Source organism: Jaculus jaculus, chromosome 1 (assembly GCF_020740685.1).
Source record: "Jaculus jaculus isolate mJacJac1 chromosome 1, mJacJac1.mat.Y.cur, whole genome shotgun sequence".
Taxonomy (NCBI): Eukaryota; Metazoa; Chordata; class Mammalia; order Rodentia; family Dipodidae; genus Jaculus; species Jaculus jaculus.
The window spans coordinates 302,157,915-302,175,747 of NC_059102.1; the positions used below are offsets into that span (position 1 = coordinate 302,157,915).

Genomic DNA, 17,833 nt, shown 5'->3' on the forward strand with positions numbered 1-17,833 from the left:
ATGCATGCTAAGCAAGCACTCACCACGCAGCTACACCCTCAGCCCCATTCTCCTATCCTTCAGTGAGCGCTTTCAGCTCAGTCCATCTTTACAAGGGAGCTGCAGAACAAGGGAAAGTCTTAAGTTCTTATAGATGTAGTTTCTGTGGCTTAGGAAGTCTAGCCTGACAGCCTGCTCTCTAGGAGGATGGAAAAGTCTACAAGGACAAGCTATATTAAACACATCAGTATTTTCTGACCACACAGGCCACATAAAACAGCTTAACTCTCAGCAACACAAATACGATCAAAGAATGAATACAGGTCTCTGCTGGCCCCTCCCTCCCAAGCACCCCTTACAAGAGAGGCCCCTGCTCTCTTTTGACCTTCTCCTTGGCCATTGCAGGTCAACTGGACTATACCCCTCACTGCAGCGGCCATGGCAACTTTAGCTTCGAGTCCTGTGGCTGTATCTGCAACGAAGGTTGGTTTGGCAAGAACTGCTCAGAGCCCTACTGCCCACTGGGCTGCTCCAGTCGGGGGGTGTGCGTCGATGGCCAGTGCATCTGTGACAGTGAATACAGCGGGGAGGACTGCTCCGAGCTCCGGTGCCCCACAGACTGCAGTTCCAGGGGACTCTGTGTGGATGGGGAGTGTGTCTGTGAAGAGCCCTACACGGGCGAGGACTGCAGGGAGCTGAGGTGCCCCGAGGACTGTTCTGGGAAGGGGAGATGTGTCAATGGTACCTGTCTGTGCCAGGAAGGCTATGCTGGCGAGGACTGCAGCCAGCGGCGGTGTCTGAACGCCTGCAGTGGGCGAGGACACTGCCAGGAGGGGCTCTGCATCTGTGAAGAGGGCTACCAGGGCCCTGACTGCTCAGCAGGTAGGCAGGGGGAACTCTCTGGGGCTATCACCGCTTACTTGGGGAGGAAGGATGAAGGGAAGGTGAATTTGAGACAAATAATTCTCAGCTGGGTGGTCATCATTTGCTTTCTAAGTTTCTTGAGTTGGTAACAATTGGCAAGGAGAATTAAGAGAGGAATTTGGAGGGGTCAAGTTCAGGCCAAGTTGGAACTCTACTCCTGAGACTGGGGCAAATGTGGTGGTAGTGATGATGGCAACACCTGCTGTCCTTGAAGTGGAGGGAGAGAGGGTGGTCGATTATCCCATTGTTGACAACAACATAAATTTGCGGCCTAGGTGAGTTATAAAGAAAAGAGGCTTATTCGGGCTCACAGTTATGGAAGTCCAAGATCAAGGAGCAGCCTTCTTGCTAGTAGGGTACCAAGGTGGTCAGGGCATCACCTGGCAAGAGGCAGGGAGCACGTGCGTATCTCCTCTGGTCTCTCTCTCCTTAGGAAGCCACCAGGATTCAATTAAAGGGGGACCACCCTGTCGACCTTATCACTTTCCAAAGACCCTACCTCTAACACCATAGCCATATAAGTTCCCCCTCTTTTAATAACTCACAATGAGCGGTAGGAGGATCATGGTGAGTTCAAGGCCACCCTGAGACTACATAATGAATTCCAGGTCAGCCCAGACTAGAGTGAAACCCTACATTGAAAAACCAAAAATAATAAATAAATAAATACATAATAATAATAACACACAATGAAGATCAAATTTCTACTTGTGAGCCTTAAGAGTCACACTCAGACCATATCCAAACCACAACAGACAAAGTAAGACCATGGGACCACCCTGAGCCTGGCTGCTCTTTCACTCACAGAGAGTCCATCTCACATACTGCCATTTGGTAGGGACCACTGCCCTTCACAGTGTTACCTGAAAAATGATGGTGATTCTCTGAGGCTTTTTGGTTATCTACTTGTGTTATAGATGGCAAGGCGTTAGTAACTTATAAAATCAGTGCCCACATGAAGAAAGGAATTATTAGGCAAGGAATTAAATGCAAACAGGAAGAAAATACTAAAGGCATCAAATAATAAGTAGCATTCTAACAATTAATATAGGTTATTAGAAGGATCTGACTCATCTTGTTCAGATGACCATATCACAAACAGAAACTAACCCTATATGTAGCTAATGCTACAGAAAATGATAGAACAGTGGGCTACCACAGTATGTCTGTAAGAAAATCTAAGTCCAGAAGTGAGAAAGAGGGCAATGCCTCACTAGGGCTAGGATTGTTTGTTTGCTTCTGGGTTATTGTTTGTTTTTTGCCTCAAATCAAGTTAGTTGGTGGTAGTGGTTGAACTATTGTTGATCCTCCTCTGACTAAATCAGTGATATTGCAATACATCTGTACTTAAACAGTGCAGATTAAGTAATATCTTTTCCACTGCAAGCTCAGAACACCCCCTGGGAAATTTGAAAATAAGAAGAAACAACAAACAAATATTTTAAAACTTTCTACTTGAGCAATTCTAGGAATTTCTGGAACAAATCCTGGGACACTAGCTTCACCAGTCTTCTTCAGTACACTGCACATGTGACTCCAAATTAGATTCTTTAGGATCAATGGCAATGATGAGATGAAGAAAACAAACAATAACCTCTGCTTAGGAAAAATATTTCTGTGAGGGTTTTTGTTTTATTATAGTTTTTTCTATATTCAGTTATTTCATTTAGCCTCACCATATTTACTGAATTGGAATATCTTTCTAAAAGTACAGTCATATACTCAGTGTTTCAAAGCAAAATCTGAAGCAGAACTTAAGTGTCATTGTTTCTGAATCCAAAGCCAGGCAGCTGCTGCTAGGCAGCAAGCTGAAAGTATGGTGTGGTTCCCATGCAGAGTATGAGACTCCATAAGACCCCCTCTAGCAGATTCCAGGGTCAGCATGGGCCATTGCTGGGCCATAGCACACATGGTTCTTAATAAACTTAATGTTCGTGGGTCTGCGCATGCTTGTCATCTTTCCCATAGGGCTAGGTTCATTTTCAAACAAAATTTTCATCAGATCTACTGTCCAAACTGAATTGGAGGTCAGGGTCCCTGGTCACATCAGCAGCTGTTAATGCAGGTACAACTGGGTCAAGTAAAAGCTGCGTGCACATGTTTCCTTCATTGTTTGTCAGAGAACTTGTGCAGACCTAAATAAGTTTCTTTACTGGTTCAGAGCATGTAAGGAAGGACAGTTGCATAATCACTGTCTGTTTCTATAGCAACCTCAAAGCCACCTCTTATTGCAGGAGGTACTGCTCTTCATGCATGCCTTTAAAGCCAAATGCCACAGGTCTTTTCCAGAGAAGGATGTGGGTCATTATCTAAAGTGATACTTTGCTTGCTTTTTGTGAAGAGGATGTAAGATTGGGGGCTGTTTACTCACTGTTTGACATTTCTGGCCAAGTGCACACACAACAGTTTTACTGCTTCCAAGAGAGAAACCAAAGAGCTAGGAAAGTGAAAACACAGACAGCCACAAAATCGACTTTCTTGTAGTCCATCGTTTTCTTTTTGGCAAGACACAGGAAGTAGCTGCCCCACCCCTCCGTCCCAAGCCTCCCTACATCCCAGTGCTCAAATGCACTGAGTAGTGAATGTAAGATCACTGCATTTGACCCCAGCCTTGATCTTTGCTTATGGTGTGCTATGGGACAAAAATCTCAAGCTTTCTGCCTTGTCCTCTGCCCACATAAAGATAATTGAATAAAAATCTCATTAATATAAACACTTAGAACAAGCCTTAGGAAGAAGCTATTCCAAGCTTCTCATTTTACAGAGTTGAAAAGAAGCAGTCCATTGAGACAGAGAAATTTTTCCAGAACCAAATAGCTCATTAAGGGCAGAGTAAGAATGAGAACCCTAGTCTCCCACCAACTTCTGGCACTCTTTAATCCTCTGTGAAATACTAAGCCAAATAGAATTGAGAAAATTTAAAAAATTATAGTCATACACACAATGAAGTAAGCTTTTGATATACAATAATTTTAAAAGAAAGCAGGCTAGAGAGATGGCTTAGCAATTAAGGCATTTATCTGAGAAGCCTAGGACCCAGGTTCGGTTTCCCAGTACCCACACAAGCCAGATGCACAAAGTGGCACACAAGTCTAGAGTTCATTTTCAGTAGCTAGAAGCTCAGGCATGCCCATTCTCTCTCTCTCTCTCTCTCTCTCTCTCTCTCTCTCTCTCTCTCTCTCCCTCTCCCTCTCCCTCTCCCTCTCCCTCTCTCTCTCTTTCTCTGCCTTTCTCTCTCTCTCTCAAATAAATAAAAACAAATTTTTTTAAGTCTTATTTAAAAAAAAAAGAAAGCAAGAAAGAAAAATGAAGTGGTAGAGATTGGTATGAAGAAGCACAGAGTCCTTTGTCCACATCTGTTTTATGATGACACTTAGTGTGGAAACTGGCCAGTGAGCCTTCCAGAACTCCCTGGAAATGGACAAACAGATCATCAGAGTAGGTCTTAAAACACCCCAGAAAGCAGTTCCATGGGCCCGAGTCAGGTCTGCAGAAAGTCATCACTGTTGTCTGTCTGTCAGAAGCTCAGGCAGCTCACCCCAGGCACCAGAGAGTATTTACCCTTTGGAGCAAGATACAGCATGAAACTGATGCCCACTGCTTTCACCACCTAAGTGTGCAGGTGATGCGGGATCTAAAAAGTAAACAGGATGGCTGCTTTGGAGATAAGAAATCCTGATCGCTCAAGCCACAGTTTCTTCCTTTTATTTCCTCAGTTTCAAAATTGGAACTCTAAGGAAACTAAAACTAAGAGTGTTTTGTGCCCACCATAAGCACATTGCACCAAGGCCTACACCCCCGTCAAAGTTTGCTTTACAGGTCAATACCATTTTGTTTGATAGTGATTACTCAATGTGATGGTCTCCTCCATTGGCCCGCTGCTCACCAGAACCCTTCTACCATGGATGATATCAAAAACTATTTTTTGAGGCAGACATGAGAGCAGCATTTATCGGAAGGTTCAGACCTCAGGTTAAGTTACCAAAACAGTAATTTCCCTGTACCATCTTTTGTTGTGGCCGTTTGCTTGCTTGTTTGTTTGTTTTGAAATCGTAAAATGTTCTGCTTAGATCACTCTCTGTTATTGTCATTGGCTTCATTTTCTGAAAGAACGAATCATAAAAAGAATATGCTGACTTGTCCCACATGCCCTAAGAGTTCCTGATGACTTGAAATGTGGATTGGCTATTTCTGTCACTATGACCAAAGAAACCCTACAGAAGAAACTCACAGCAAATGAGCCAAATCACAAGAGACATCACTAGAAAACCTCTAGGGTGAGCACCAGTCTAGGTCATGTGAATTGGTCCTTGTAGAGCCTCCTCAGAAGGACTGTGCAGAAAAGAAAGAAGACAGCAAGTGAATCCGTAACCTGCTCTATGAATTTCAGGGGAAAGGACTCACAACAGAAGAGCTGGGCTTGAGAATCAGTTCTGCTTCACCCATACTGTCTGGCTTTTGGAAAATCTCTCATCCCAGCCCTCATTCGTAAAGTTTCAATTACTCTAGCTACCTGAACTATGTACCTGCCTTGTAGGGCTGCTATAAAAGGTTTTTTTGGTTTTTTTTTTTTTTTTTTTTTTTTTGCCAGTTTAGCCAGATGGTGTATCTGACATGTTTTTTAGACTGTGGAATGTTTAAATACAAACTGGAATTATATACTGGCTGAGAGGTTCTTGTGTCATTGCCTGGGTCCAAGTCCTCACTTCTGTTTGTTTTCTGTGTGCCCCAGTTTCCGCATCTATAAATAAGGACCTATTCTGCCATGTTGGAAGGAGATTGAAATGAGATAATCTAGGTTAAAGTAGTTAACATTTTGCCTGGTGCATAAGAGATGCTTAGCATAATCGTGCCAAATGCTGGCACATTTTACAAACCACTGCTTCTCCCTTGCAAGGGTCATTCTATACATATTACACAGGCCATTCAAAAAGTCTCAGGCAGTTCAGTTTCAATAATGTAAGGGTTTATAAAAAAAAAATACAATCTTTTGTTTGTTTTTTGAGGTAGGGTCTCACTCTAGTCCACACTGACCTGGAATTAACTATGTAGTTTCAGGGTGGCCTTCAACTCACAGTGATCCTCCTACTTCTGCCTCCCGAGTGCTGGGATTAAAGGTGTGTGCCACCATGCCTGGCTTAAATAATACAATTTTATAAAATATCATTTGGGAGGGTTACTTAAATTTCATTTATATTTCTTCAGTTTTGTAAAGGTTTTGAAGACAGGCATGGGTACAATGGTGATCTTGTAACCTCAGCACTGGAGGAGATGGGGAGAGTAGGGTTTACAAGTTCAAGGCCAACCTGAGATATATTTTGAGGGCCTGTCTCAAAAACAATAACAAGAATACATCAATAAATGAACTAAAACCTGAATATAAAATGTTTCTTTTAGTTAATATTTAATCTTTTCAACCAGAGGAAGCTAGGCTTTCTAGACTGTTTTACACAGTGGTTTGAAGAGAAAACAGTCAAAGCAAAACATCTAGCATTGCATATATGTGGTATTATTTTTTTCCCATTGGTCTGGGATCAGAGAAAGGGCTCCTCACCTCTCTGCCATTCATTTGAGGCTCCCCATGTGAATACACGGAGGCAGACATTACCCACTCATACTTGTGTGGTCCTGGGAAAAAGCACCTGACCTGGGCCTACTCAGTTGTAAAAGTGAAAAGGTAAGATTACCCAGAGGAGGCATTCAAACCCAAATATAACTTTTGAACCAACCAAAGCCTCCACTAGATATAAACATGTAAGTTAATTATGACCATTTCAATATTGGTCTGATCTTTGATTTAATCTATAAGAAGGTCCAATTACAGACATACTAGAGTTAGCCTCCTAATTAGTCTTAAAGGTTCAGTTATTTGATGCCTACACTTCAGTGAATCTTTACTTCCCAAGAGAAAAACTACAGGAAAGGCTATTTCAGTGTGGTTAAACCTTTAGTAGCTCTGAGTAGCATTTGAGACACTGGACAAGAGAGCAAAGCAAAGCTTTGAAGTATGTCTCTCACTCACAATCTCCAAGGTCGAGGCTAATGAAAATTATATAATGGAATATAAATCGCATTGCTTTCAAAACTTAAATGCCCTCATTTTAAAAATGGAAAAATCCTATAATAAAGAATTACTAAGTGTTATCATGAGGCCATGAGATTCAACACTTGCTCTTTTTAGTTTGTTATAATTTGAAAGAAAATTAGAAATAAGTCCACTTACCAAATCAGATATTGGCTCTCAGAACAATGAGAATAACTGACTAAACTACCAAATTGTTAACCAGTCATGTGCTATGAAAAACCTAAAAGCTGACTCTCTGAAGGAAAGTAAATAAATAAAGCCCTTGTTTGTAGCATCTGTCAATTTCAATGGTGTACATATTTCTCTATGGCCGGTTTCAAGCTTTCTCTGTGACATCATTAAACCTGGAGCTGAGAAAAAATGTGCAACAGAACACAATTATATAATATTGCCACTAGAGATACAACACACAAAAAAAATCACCCTAAAATCCTTGATAATCATAAAATTTGGTGAAATGTGAAAGTGATGGGTCTTGAGTAATTACCTTTATAAAAGCAGTTTCATTAATTATAGCTTTATAACATTTCATCTTTAACAATGGCAGTGTCTACAAGTGGTCATAACAAAATCATGAAAAAATTGGCATTCAGCTTTTATGAGCCACTAAGGGGCCAGCAGGAGCACCATGCTAGCTTGTGGTCTTGTGGAGACACAGCACAGCTAAGATGCGAACCTACTCCATGTCACTCAAGCCCTAGAGCCAAACAGAATGATAGACATGGCGTGGGAGGCGAAATGTGAGGAAGAAAGTTGAGTCCAGGATGGGGAAGGCAGTCCTCTGAGCTCATACTGTCTATGTATTGCCTCCCGGTAGTGGCCCCTCCAGAGGACTTGCGAGTGGCTGGTATCAGCGACAGGTCCGTTGAACTGGAATGGGACGGGCCGATGGCAGTGACGGAATATGTGATCTCTTACCAGCCGATGGCCCTGGGGGGCCTCCAGCTCCAGCAGCGGGTGCCTGGAGATTGGAGTGGTGTCACCATCACGGAGCTGGAGCCAGGTCTCACCTACAACATCAGCGTCTACGCTGTCATTAGCAACATCCTCAGCCTTCCCATCACTGCCAAGGTGGCCACTCGTACGTACCATTCCCCGTCCTGCTTCATTCTTTATTTTCTCCTACATGAGTTCATGGGCATTCATGACAGTGATGTCTTTTCTGAATTCTTGAGGGATGCCTGCTTTTGAGGACAAGAGCTTCAGACATGACTTGCTTAGGAAAGAGACATCATTAAAAGGCTCTTCTGATTAAAAGTTTCCAAATTCATGAAGCATTGACGAAATACAGAAGCAAATGAACAAAAAGTACTTTAATTATTGAGCAATGACTCCTTATATAAGCCCGACTCTGATTAGAAATCAAGTATGGGACTTTGAGTCTTGTTATGCCTTCAAAACTAGGAGATATAAAACAGAGCTATAACCAGCAAGGGCTAAATGGTATGTTACAGATGGTAAGTGCATAGTAGAGTGAGAAAAAAAAAAAAAACTATAGCTGACAACATCCAGTTCTCACAGAGAAGTGGCACACTTTCTTTCTTGGCCTTTTGATAAAATATCTTGATGGTCATTTTAGGTATGAAAGTTGAAGTTCTACAACATGATCTGTAAGGACTCAGAGACAGAGAACAGCAGTAATGACAGAGAGAAAGCAAGTGAAACCGCCTAAAGTTTTTGGACTATGTTCTTTTTTTATTTATAACAAGGAAAACCTCCCATAGATTTATACATATATATATATATATATATATATATATATATATATATATATATATATATATCTTTAAGCATAGAAGCATATAAAATATGACTTACCAATTATCAACATTGAATCTGCCAAACAGTAGTAAAGGAGAAAAGGAAAAAGACTATATTTTTTTTCCTTTGTATACCTTTAAATTCTGAAATTGTTGCAAAGAGTCTATAGTACTTTAGAATTTCCAAAACCAAGCCAAGCAACTTAGATGAGAGAAATTTCCAGAAATTGGGTAGCATGATATCCTTTTGAAACCCCAAATATTTCTGCAGAACATGCGAACACACAGAAGCCATGTGTGCCTCACCACAGAATCCTTTCAGAGGTTGCTGAGGAAAGGGGGCTGTACCTAATTAAATTTTGTAAGGAGAATGTCCAAGGGAGGTGACAGCCAGGTTACAGACTTGAAAACTCATAAGAAACTCGAAGAAGTGTGACCATGAAAACATGAATCTTTGGAATTCAGAAAGCCCTTAAGTCTGCAAACAAAGCTTAATATCAAATAAGAAATAAGAGATTTGAGCCTATTTTATGTAGGCCTTAAGTGACAAAATGCTTGGAAAACAAATGCCAGGAAACTTCAGAAAAGGAAAGGCCAAGGTAGTAGAGCTGGTCATGAGGGCATGATAGAGGCCACAGGGCGCTGAGCTTTGAAGAATGCCAGGGCAGGGACTGAAGGACACAAGACTTGGGAAGTCGATTGGCTCCCTTACATTCCAGGTGAAAGAGTCCTGTGATAATATTGGAGTCTCTTGTGAATGTTGAGTGGATTAATCTGCCTATAATTATCTCTGTTTATATTTGACCTTTTTAAAAAAAAATCCTCTGGTGCCTGAAAACGCATTTAAAATATCTGCAGTGATTGTGTGGAGGCAGGTCACCATCTGCCACTTTTCCCACCTTGCCTTGCTTGGGGATGAGTCACCCCCAAAATGCCTGGCCAACTCCAGAGGTTCCTCTCTGCTCCACGTGCATACAAGGAGGGGGTTGCCATCTCTTAGGGCTTTTATTATGCCAATTCAGGGCGCCCCCACAGGCACACTCTCAGGAGGCAAGGATAAAAATCATATAAACTCACCTGATGTCTTCAAGTGACTTGAGTCAGCCCTGCCTTTCAGCCAAGAAGTGGGGAGAAAGCTTACAATCAGAAAAGACACAAAAATCTGTCTCTCTGCCACTGGGCATAGCCCATGAGAGGCACTGCTAGAGTGGGGGGCAGGCTCCCTGCAGAACTGAGAAAAGTCATATTGTTGTATGTCAGGGCTGATGACTGGAATTCCATCAAGACAATCATACTTCCACCTCACTAAACCTGTGTGTGTGCATGCGCACGCGTGTGTGTGTGTGTGTGTGTGTGTGTGTGTGTGTCTGGGGAAATGGGGGGAAGAGGGAGATTTAAAAACCAAGTATAATAAGAGAAGTGATGCAAAGGTGAGTGAGCAAGAGAAGAGAGAGTAATGAACAGAGAACAGGAGGAATTTTGGAGAAAAAAATGAAAGCAGAACTGGTATCTGCCACTGTCCTTTATGTATGCCTTCATTTTGTTTATACATGAAACAGAAAACTCAGATCAAAGCATCCAGTTTTATTCTGAAGTTGGCTTGCCCCACATCTTCAGCCAGCCTTCTTTCTTCCTCCTTTTTCTAGGTTGTGAGATAGAAACACCAATATTAGCCACCATCTTACCTTCTGGGTATCCTGCCCAGCTCCTAAAGATAGTGCTTGAGGTCTTCTATTTAATATCAAGATCTACCACTTGAGTAAGGAAAGGAAAGCAAGATTTTTATATTTCAACATGAACATTTTCTGTTATTCAATGGAAAACACGAAAAAGTTCCATATTTTTAGGTTTGTTTATATATTCATCCATACTGAGTACCAGGGCTACGGTGCAGCAGGCTTGTCCTGCCCGTGGGACTCATGGTATCTATAGCAGGATTGGGATTGCCCATGGTACCCCTGCATACCCAGCACATGGAGGGAGTTAACACAGCAAAACACTGGGCTGGGCTCTCTGACCCTACCAGGGGTGGCCATGACATTACTACCCACATTACTATGTTCCAGATCTCTCCACTCCTCAAGGGCTACAGTTCAAGACGATCACAGAGACCACTGTGGAGGTGCAATGGGAGCCCTTCTCATTCTCCTTTGATGGGTGGGAGATCAGCTTCATCCCAAAGGTAACACTCAACTGTGAGCTTGCCAAATGGCCTGGTTTGAAGTATCCCTACCCTCAACTTAGAATCAGGGAGAGCAAGCAAGGTACCATCTGATAACTCTGCCAAAACCACAAAAGGCCAGAGCAAGCGTTTTGTAAATGTCCATGGCCTGAGGACTGCTTGTCTGCCAAGTGTAACCAGGGCTGAGTTGGCCTTGGATGGAGAGGGTTGTGGGAAGCAGGCTCCAGCTCCAGCTGCCTGCTAAGAGACCACCAGGGTTCGGGGAGCCATGACTGAAATAAGCGTGAAAACCAGGCTGTCAAAGAGTTGGGTCTTCCTGTTCGAACAAAAAGACAGCCAAATGAAATTGGTTGCACAGCCGGCCCACGGCTTGCTGTACAGAACAGATGCATGGAAGTCATTTTGTGGATTTTAAACTCTGAAGGTTAGAGACTTAACACGAAATCTTGGTTTTTCTGACTAGGCTCAATGAATTTATAACCTACTAAAATGCAGCATTTTCTTTAAATTACGTCATTTAGCTTGTGAGTTTAAAAATATCCCAAGAATCCCCTCTACTCTTTAAAGCAGTATTTTACTTTATTAATCCTTAAACTGTTTCTGACTTACCAGAGACACCTGCCTGGGTTCTGGTTTTACAGCATTTGTTGGCCCAGCTGATAGTATCCCTAAGCACACGCATGGGTTGTGACGTTCAGCATACTCCTTTCCTGTCCTCATCCTTCCCCATCACAGAGCATGTTTTCAGTCATTTATCAGGCTTCCTGACGACTGACACATTTTTGGCTAACTAGACTGTGATTTTACCATTCTTTTATTTAACTCCTGAATTCGCAGAGCCATAACTGCTGTAGCTACAACAGATCATCAGGCTTATGGACTGATGGCAGAGATAGGGAAAGGAAAAGAAAAGACCAAGATAGTAGAGTATTTTATAGTTAATTTCATTTAGTCTACAAAACTCAGAGAACTGAGAGTGACATCATGTACTCCATTGATGCCAGGTTTAAAACAAAAACTTGAGTCTCAGCGCCTACTCCAGAGCTCTCGCTCTCTTATGTCACGTTATGGCAAGCTAAATACACCTAAACAGATGTTCTACGCAAATCTGTAAGGATAAGTCTTATCTGAGTTAAAATGGCCCATAAAGAATTGCAGACAAGTGAATTTATAACAAGGCAGGAAGACTCACGTCACTCTACTGCTTAGACAGGAAAAAAAAAAAACACCTCTACCAGTTTTTCCTGTTTTGCATACAATATATCAAATTTTAAATAAGATAGGGGGGCTGGAGAGATGGCTCAGCAGTTAAGGCACTTGCCTGCAAAGCCAGACAATCTGAGTTCAATCCCCCAGCACCCATTTAAAGCCAGATGTCTAAAGTGGTGCATGTATCTGGAATTCACTTGCAGTGGTTGGAGGCCTTGCCATGCCCATTCATATTCTTTCTCTCCCTCTCTTCTCTTTGAAAATAAATAAAAATAAAAATTAATAAATAATTTAAAATCTTTTAAATAATAGAGGAGCTGACTACAGTATGTATGCTAAGGTCAAATAGGTGGCCACATGGAACAACTGCTGTGTTGTATACATTGAAGCCACTGGGAGAGGACATTTATCACAGTGATTGTAAGACCATGGCTACATGTTACACATGGGGCACGCCAAGTGACCTGAATAGAAGCCAAAGAACATGTAAGAAGGGCTGAGTCAAAATAAAAGGCCCTATTGTCTCTTTTATTTCTAAGGTACACATAGGAAATTTATGATAAGTAGATAGGTAGATAGATGGATACTGAACAGATGATAGATGAAAGGATACCTGGATAGATATAGATAGATAGGTAGATAGACAGACAGACAGGCAGACAAAGACAAATTGATCATAGATCCTGAACCCAACATCAAGTTGCTTTTTCTTGTTTCCTCTTCTACCAATTTGTTTCTTTCTCTCACCTTTGTATTGTTCTTTGTTCCTTTGACTTTTCAGTGTCATTCATGGGTGAGTCTGAGTCTTAATTCATCTAAGTGAAGGGTAAATAAGACACTGACAGATTTGTAGTCAAGATAACACCATGAGAAACTCCAGATATAGTGACATAATAGCACCAGGTTAAAAAGTTTTGGTAATATCTTATATTGAAACATGTTATGCATATATTTGAAGTTGTTTATGCATATATACACACCACAAAACTACATTTTTATAAATAGCCAAGGGTATACTCATTAAAGTAGGTGCCCAAATATCTGATCAATGTTAATCATGACCAACAAACATTTAAGTTTTGGCAAGAGCCAATCCATAGCACCTCATGACTAATTTTTATTAGCAAATTCAGAAAACTCAGGAGAAGCCACAGAAGTGTTCTTGAAAAATGGTTCTTACCGAACCTGAGAGAATCCTGGACCCAGATACTTTGCTGTCAGCAAACAGGAAGTAGATATAGTCTCGTTTTTAATTCCCAGTTCACAGTTAGCATCCCACACCTTTACTTGCTCTCATTTGATGTCTCTCCCGGTGACATTTCTGCTTTGATTCTCCCCACTCTCCAGAACAATGAAGGAGGTGTGATTGCTCAGCTCCCCAGCGATGTGACTTCCTTTAACCAGACAGGACTGAAGCCTGGGGAGGAGTACATTGTAAATGTGGTAGCACTGAAGGAGCAAGCCCGGAGCCCTCCTACCTCGGCCAGCGTCTCCACTGGTGAGTGCCTGCTCTCTTCTCCAATGGCTGCTCATTAGGTCACAGTGGACAGAAAACCTGCAGAATTTCCCAAGGAATGGAGAGGTAAAAAGAAATGCTAGGATTTCTCATGGCACTGAGACAACATAGGGCTTGGAGATAAACCTAGTCTATCAGATATTTGGTTGGTCATATTCCTTGCTGCTTATCCCTGCAAACCTAGAAATCTAGAAAGTATTCCATGGAGGAAACTCTCTGTTAAGATTCCCAATGTTTTTTTGTTTTTTATTTTTTGTTTTTTTTCTAATCTTACTCATTAACAGACCTCATTTGTCAACCTCCTATTGTTATGAGCTTTAGAACAGCAAGAGTTGACTCACTCTTACCTACTGTGAAATTCTCAACTAAACCTTTCCAAACCTCAGTCTGTTGTCCAACACCTCCTTCAAAACGTTGATGTGAGGATTAATTTAGATAAAACACACAACATGAATAGCACTGTACTGATAAGTGTGACTGCTTAACACTTGGCATATGCACATGTGCTGAGGAAACATGCTTAGAAGCAGAAGCAGTAGGAAACAAAACACAACCAGTTGACAGAGTTGAGCTACTGTTCAAGGTGATGGCTTAAGTTAACAATTATTTCATCCCCACAACTTACCTCATTCAAGGTCATTATATTTTCAGGGTTGATTCATTGTGTCACATTTTGCCTCATTGTTCCCTTAAGATATTCAACTTTAGTGCTATAAATTAGAAACTGCGATACATTCACAATTAATTGCTTAAAAGTTTCAAGTCATATCTGGTATTATTTTTGGGATCTCATTTATTAATGAGAAAGCTTCAGCAACATTCCTTGTCAATAACACAAACTGAGATAGGTAAATATAAACTTTTATTTTTATTGTGTGTGTGCACATGCATGTGTGTGTGTGATGTTTGTGCATCTGTGTGTTTGTGTGTGAGTTCAGGTATGTGCATGTTAAGTCATATGTGGAGCAGTCAGTCCTCGTCTTTCTGCCTGTTTGGGGGCAGGGTTTCTCTCTGAATTCCCATTCTGCTGTTCTTTCTGCTCTTCTCACAAGGTTCTTGGAAAATTCTGTCTCTGCCTCCCATCTCACTGTCACCATCAACAGCAGCATGCTGGGATTACAAAAACCCATCATAGCTTCCAGCTATTGACATGGGGGCTGGGGATGAAATTGGGGTACACAGACTTGTATGAAGATCAGTTTATCCACTGAGCCATTTCCTTAGCCCCAAGTTTTATTTTTTTATGAACAGAAATTGGCACCCTAGAAATTCTTGAGTCCAGAACAAGAAGTTGATTCAGCTACAAAAGAAAACCTTGGCACTGTGGAGTGAGGACGTGTTTATGAATTAGTGGTTCAAAGTAGTCTATTTGCTTCCAAACTAAAGAGCATCGGGTCCTGAGACCTAGGCTCAGTCTGCAAACATTGGTTTAAAACTACTTTGTAGTAGCTTATGTGACATTTGTGCCCCAGGGTTCCATGGCAATAGCTGGAAGCTAGGACTGGGTAGAGATCCACACTACTAATGACTTCCCTCCTATGCCACCAAAATGGCAGTGCCTCTGATCTGTTTCATGTTTTCAACAGCCATTTAAGATCTTGTTTCTTTAAAAAACAAAGTTTCACTTAAAAAAAAAAAAGGATTTAAAAGTGTCATTCTAATACAAACAAGCTTCAGAAGAAAGCCCAAGGTTGCCCTACCAAGGTGCTTGCAGGAATTTCCAGAAAGCCAAGGGCATAGCTCAGTTCCCATCAAGCATAGATTCTCCACTTCTGATAAGGAATGTTCCAGGCTCCCCAAGCTACTCCCAAGACTTATTTTAAGAAAGCATTAGGAGAAAGAAAAAGAAACTAGAAGAATTGGCTCATAAAGCCATTACAGTTGAATATTTTTCTCCCAAAGGACTGAAGGTGGGTACTTAGAGAAGGGAGTCCAACTCTGCCCTAGTCAAAGCACATTTTTATAAAAGTTACAGTTCTTTTTGTTTCAAATATCCCATAAAATTAAACTTAAAAGCAGCAGATTTAGAAATTCATGGTAAAGCCAGGTTTTTCAGCTAAGAATAAAAGTCCTAAATACTTTGGCATCATGTACAAAGCCATGAAATTTTTTGACATCCAATTTTTCGATAAACTTGTATTTGTTTCACAATTATGGTTTAAATTGAAAGCAAGCTGGTACTTTCTTGATTGGAAAATGGCATTGCTACCAAGTGACCATCCGAAGGGCAGATTCCAAGGGTGCAGCAGAAATGATGGCTGGCTCCCAACACTGTCTGCTGGTTTTAGGAAATGATCGTTTAATTATTTCCTTCTGCTAAGGTCTGACCTACACCAACCCCCTCCTGTGAAGCCCTCGGTCCTCATCTGCACTCAGACAGGCTTCTTCCAGGCAGGCCAGTTTATGAATGCAAATACAAGCCCTCCTGCAGAGAGAGCCCTCTGTGCTACATAATCACGTTCTAATATGGTCAATCTATTATGATTAGAGTTTTTGGATATAAAGAATTGAAGGACAAAAGTCTTATGTGGTCATTTGATTTTCCCTGATGCTGTTTTTTTCTCTTTTTTTTTTAAATCAAAAAGCTCCACTTGGGATGGAGAGATATCTTAGTGGTTAAGGTGCTTGCCTGCAAAGCCAAAGGACCCAGGTTCAATTCCTTAGTACCTACGTAAAGCCAGATGCATAAGGTGGTGCATGCATCTGGAGTTCATTTGCAGTGGCTTGAGGCCCCTAGTATGCCAATTCTCTCTTTATTTATTATCTGTCTCTCTCTTTCTCTCAAATATATAAATAAGATATTTTTAAAAGAAAGCTCCACTTCACTGAAATTCTCTCCATAAAGAAAACTTATCCATTTATTTCATGTACTCAACACTCAGTGAGTGTCTATTGCTCCAACATTATACTTAAACCATAACTAGAAGGCCATTTGTCTAATTCATAATTAAATTAAATCAAATCACAAAGGCCTAAGCTATCTAAAGCTATCAGGTGTGGCATGCTATGAAAAAACTGTGTGGAGGCTTTCTGTTAAATCATATGGCTACCTCAAATATGAAAAATAGAACTTCATTTCAACTCTATAGAACTTCATTTCAACTCTAATCCAGGACTCACCAAAATGGTCTGGTGATTTTCATCTTACTCACTGCTAGAGCAAATATCCTAAACTGCTTAGTAGAATATAGCAAGGGGCTAAGCGTAGGGTGGTCAGGGAATGGCCAGTCTTTGAAAGGACAAGGAACTCAAGGTCAGTGTGGTACAGAACTGAGGGAGAAACTCCATGCTGGAGGCAGAGTAAAAAGTGGTCCAGTGTGGGCTGGTTCACAAACAAGTCTTAGTCAGTCAGGACTCCCAAGGAACAAGGAAAAGAAACTCACTGAAGCAAATGAAAATTTACTGGAAGGACATAATTATGTCACAGAAATGTGCCTGAGCCTCATAAAAACTGTGAACCACAAAATGTGAGTCTCGATCAGATACTGGGTTATACTCTCGATCTTTCTAGAAGCCCACAGCTCAGTGAAAGGAGATCGAGACCAAGCCCCATGGGACCTGCATTCTAGTTCTCCAATCTGTAGTGCCAAAGGGCATGTCTCTCCTCAGGGAAGGTCTTTCTTTCTGCTGTGCCTCATTTTCCTCATCCATGCAATAGGGTGATGAACTCATCATCTCTAGCTGACCAGGCTAATGTAAGAAAGGAGAGAGCTGATGTCAAAAGCTTACTTAGTCACCATTGTGTTTCTGTTTTTTATGCAGTCATTGATGGACCCACGCAGATCCTGGTTCGAGATGTCTCTGACACTGTGGCCTTTGTGGAATGGACCCCACCTCGAGCCAGAGTCGACTTCATTCTCTTAAAATATGGCTTGGTGGGTGGTGAAGGTGGGAAGACTACCTTCAGGCTGCAACCTCCCCTGAGCCAGTACTCAGTGCAGGCCCTGAGGCCCGGGTCCCACTATGAAGTGTCGGTCAGCGCCGTTAGAGGGACCAACGAGAGCGATTCCACGAGTACCCAATTTACAACAGGTGAGACTGAGATGGGGAAGAGGAGCCAGGCCAGAGAAAGGAGTAGAGAGCCAACAAGAATGTTGTTAATAGCCCGAGGAGTAAAGAAAACACGAGAACACATGCTGGGAATCTGCGTTGACACAGAGGTTGCAAGAAGGAAGTGA

General features: G+C 41.6%; 1 protein-coding gene across 2 annotated transcripts in view; it reads left to right on the forward strand.

The window, feature by feature from the left end:
• Tnr (tenascin R) overlaps positions 1-17,833 on the forward strand; it is a 435,141-nt gene that overhangs the window by 352,745 nt on the left and 64,563 nt on the right. Inside the window, exons 4-8 of one of the 2 annotated variants that reach the window (XM_045150475.1) lie at positions 385-861; positions 7,806-8,069; positions 10,815-10,930; positions 13,487-13,637; positions 17,418-17,687. In XM_045150475.1, coding sequence (XP_045006410.1) covers positions 385-861; positions 7,806-8,069; positions 10,815-10,930; positions 13,487-13,637; positions 17,418-17,687 — 1,278 coding nt within the window. The remainder of the gene's footprint in view (positions 1-384; positions 862-7,805; positions 8,070-10,814; positions 10,931-13,486; positions 13,638-17,417; positions 17,688-17,833) is intronic. The other variant, XM_045150482.1, reaches the window with a different exon arrangement.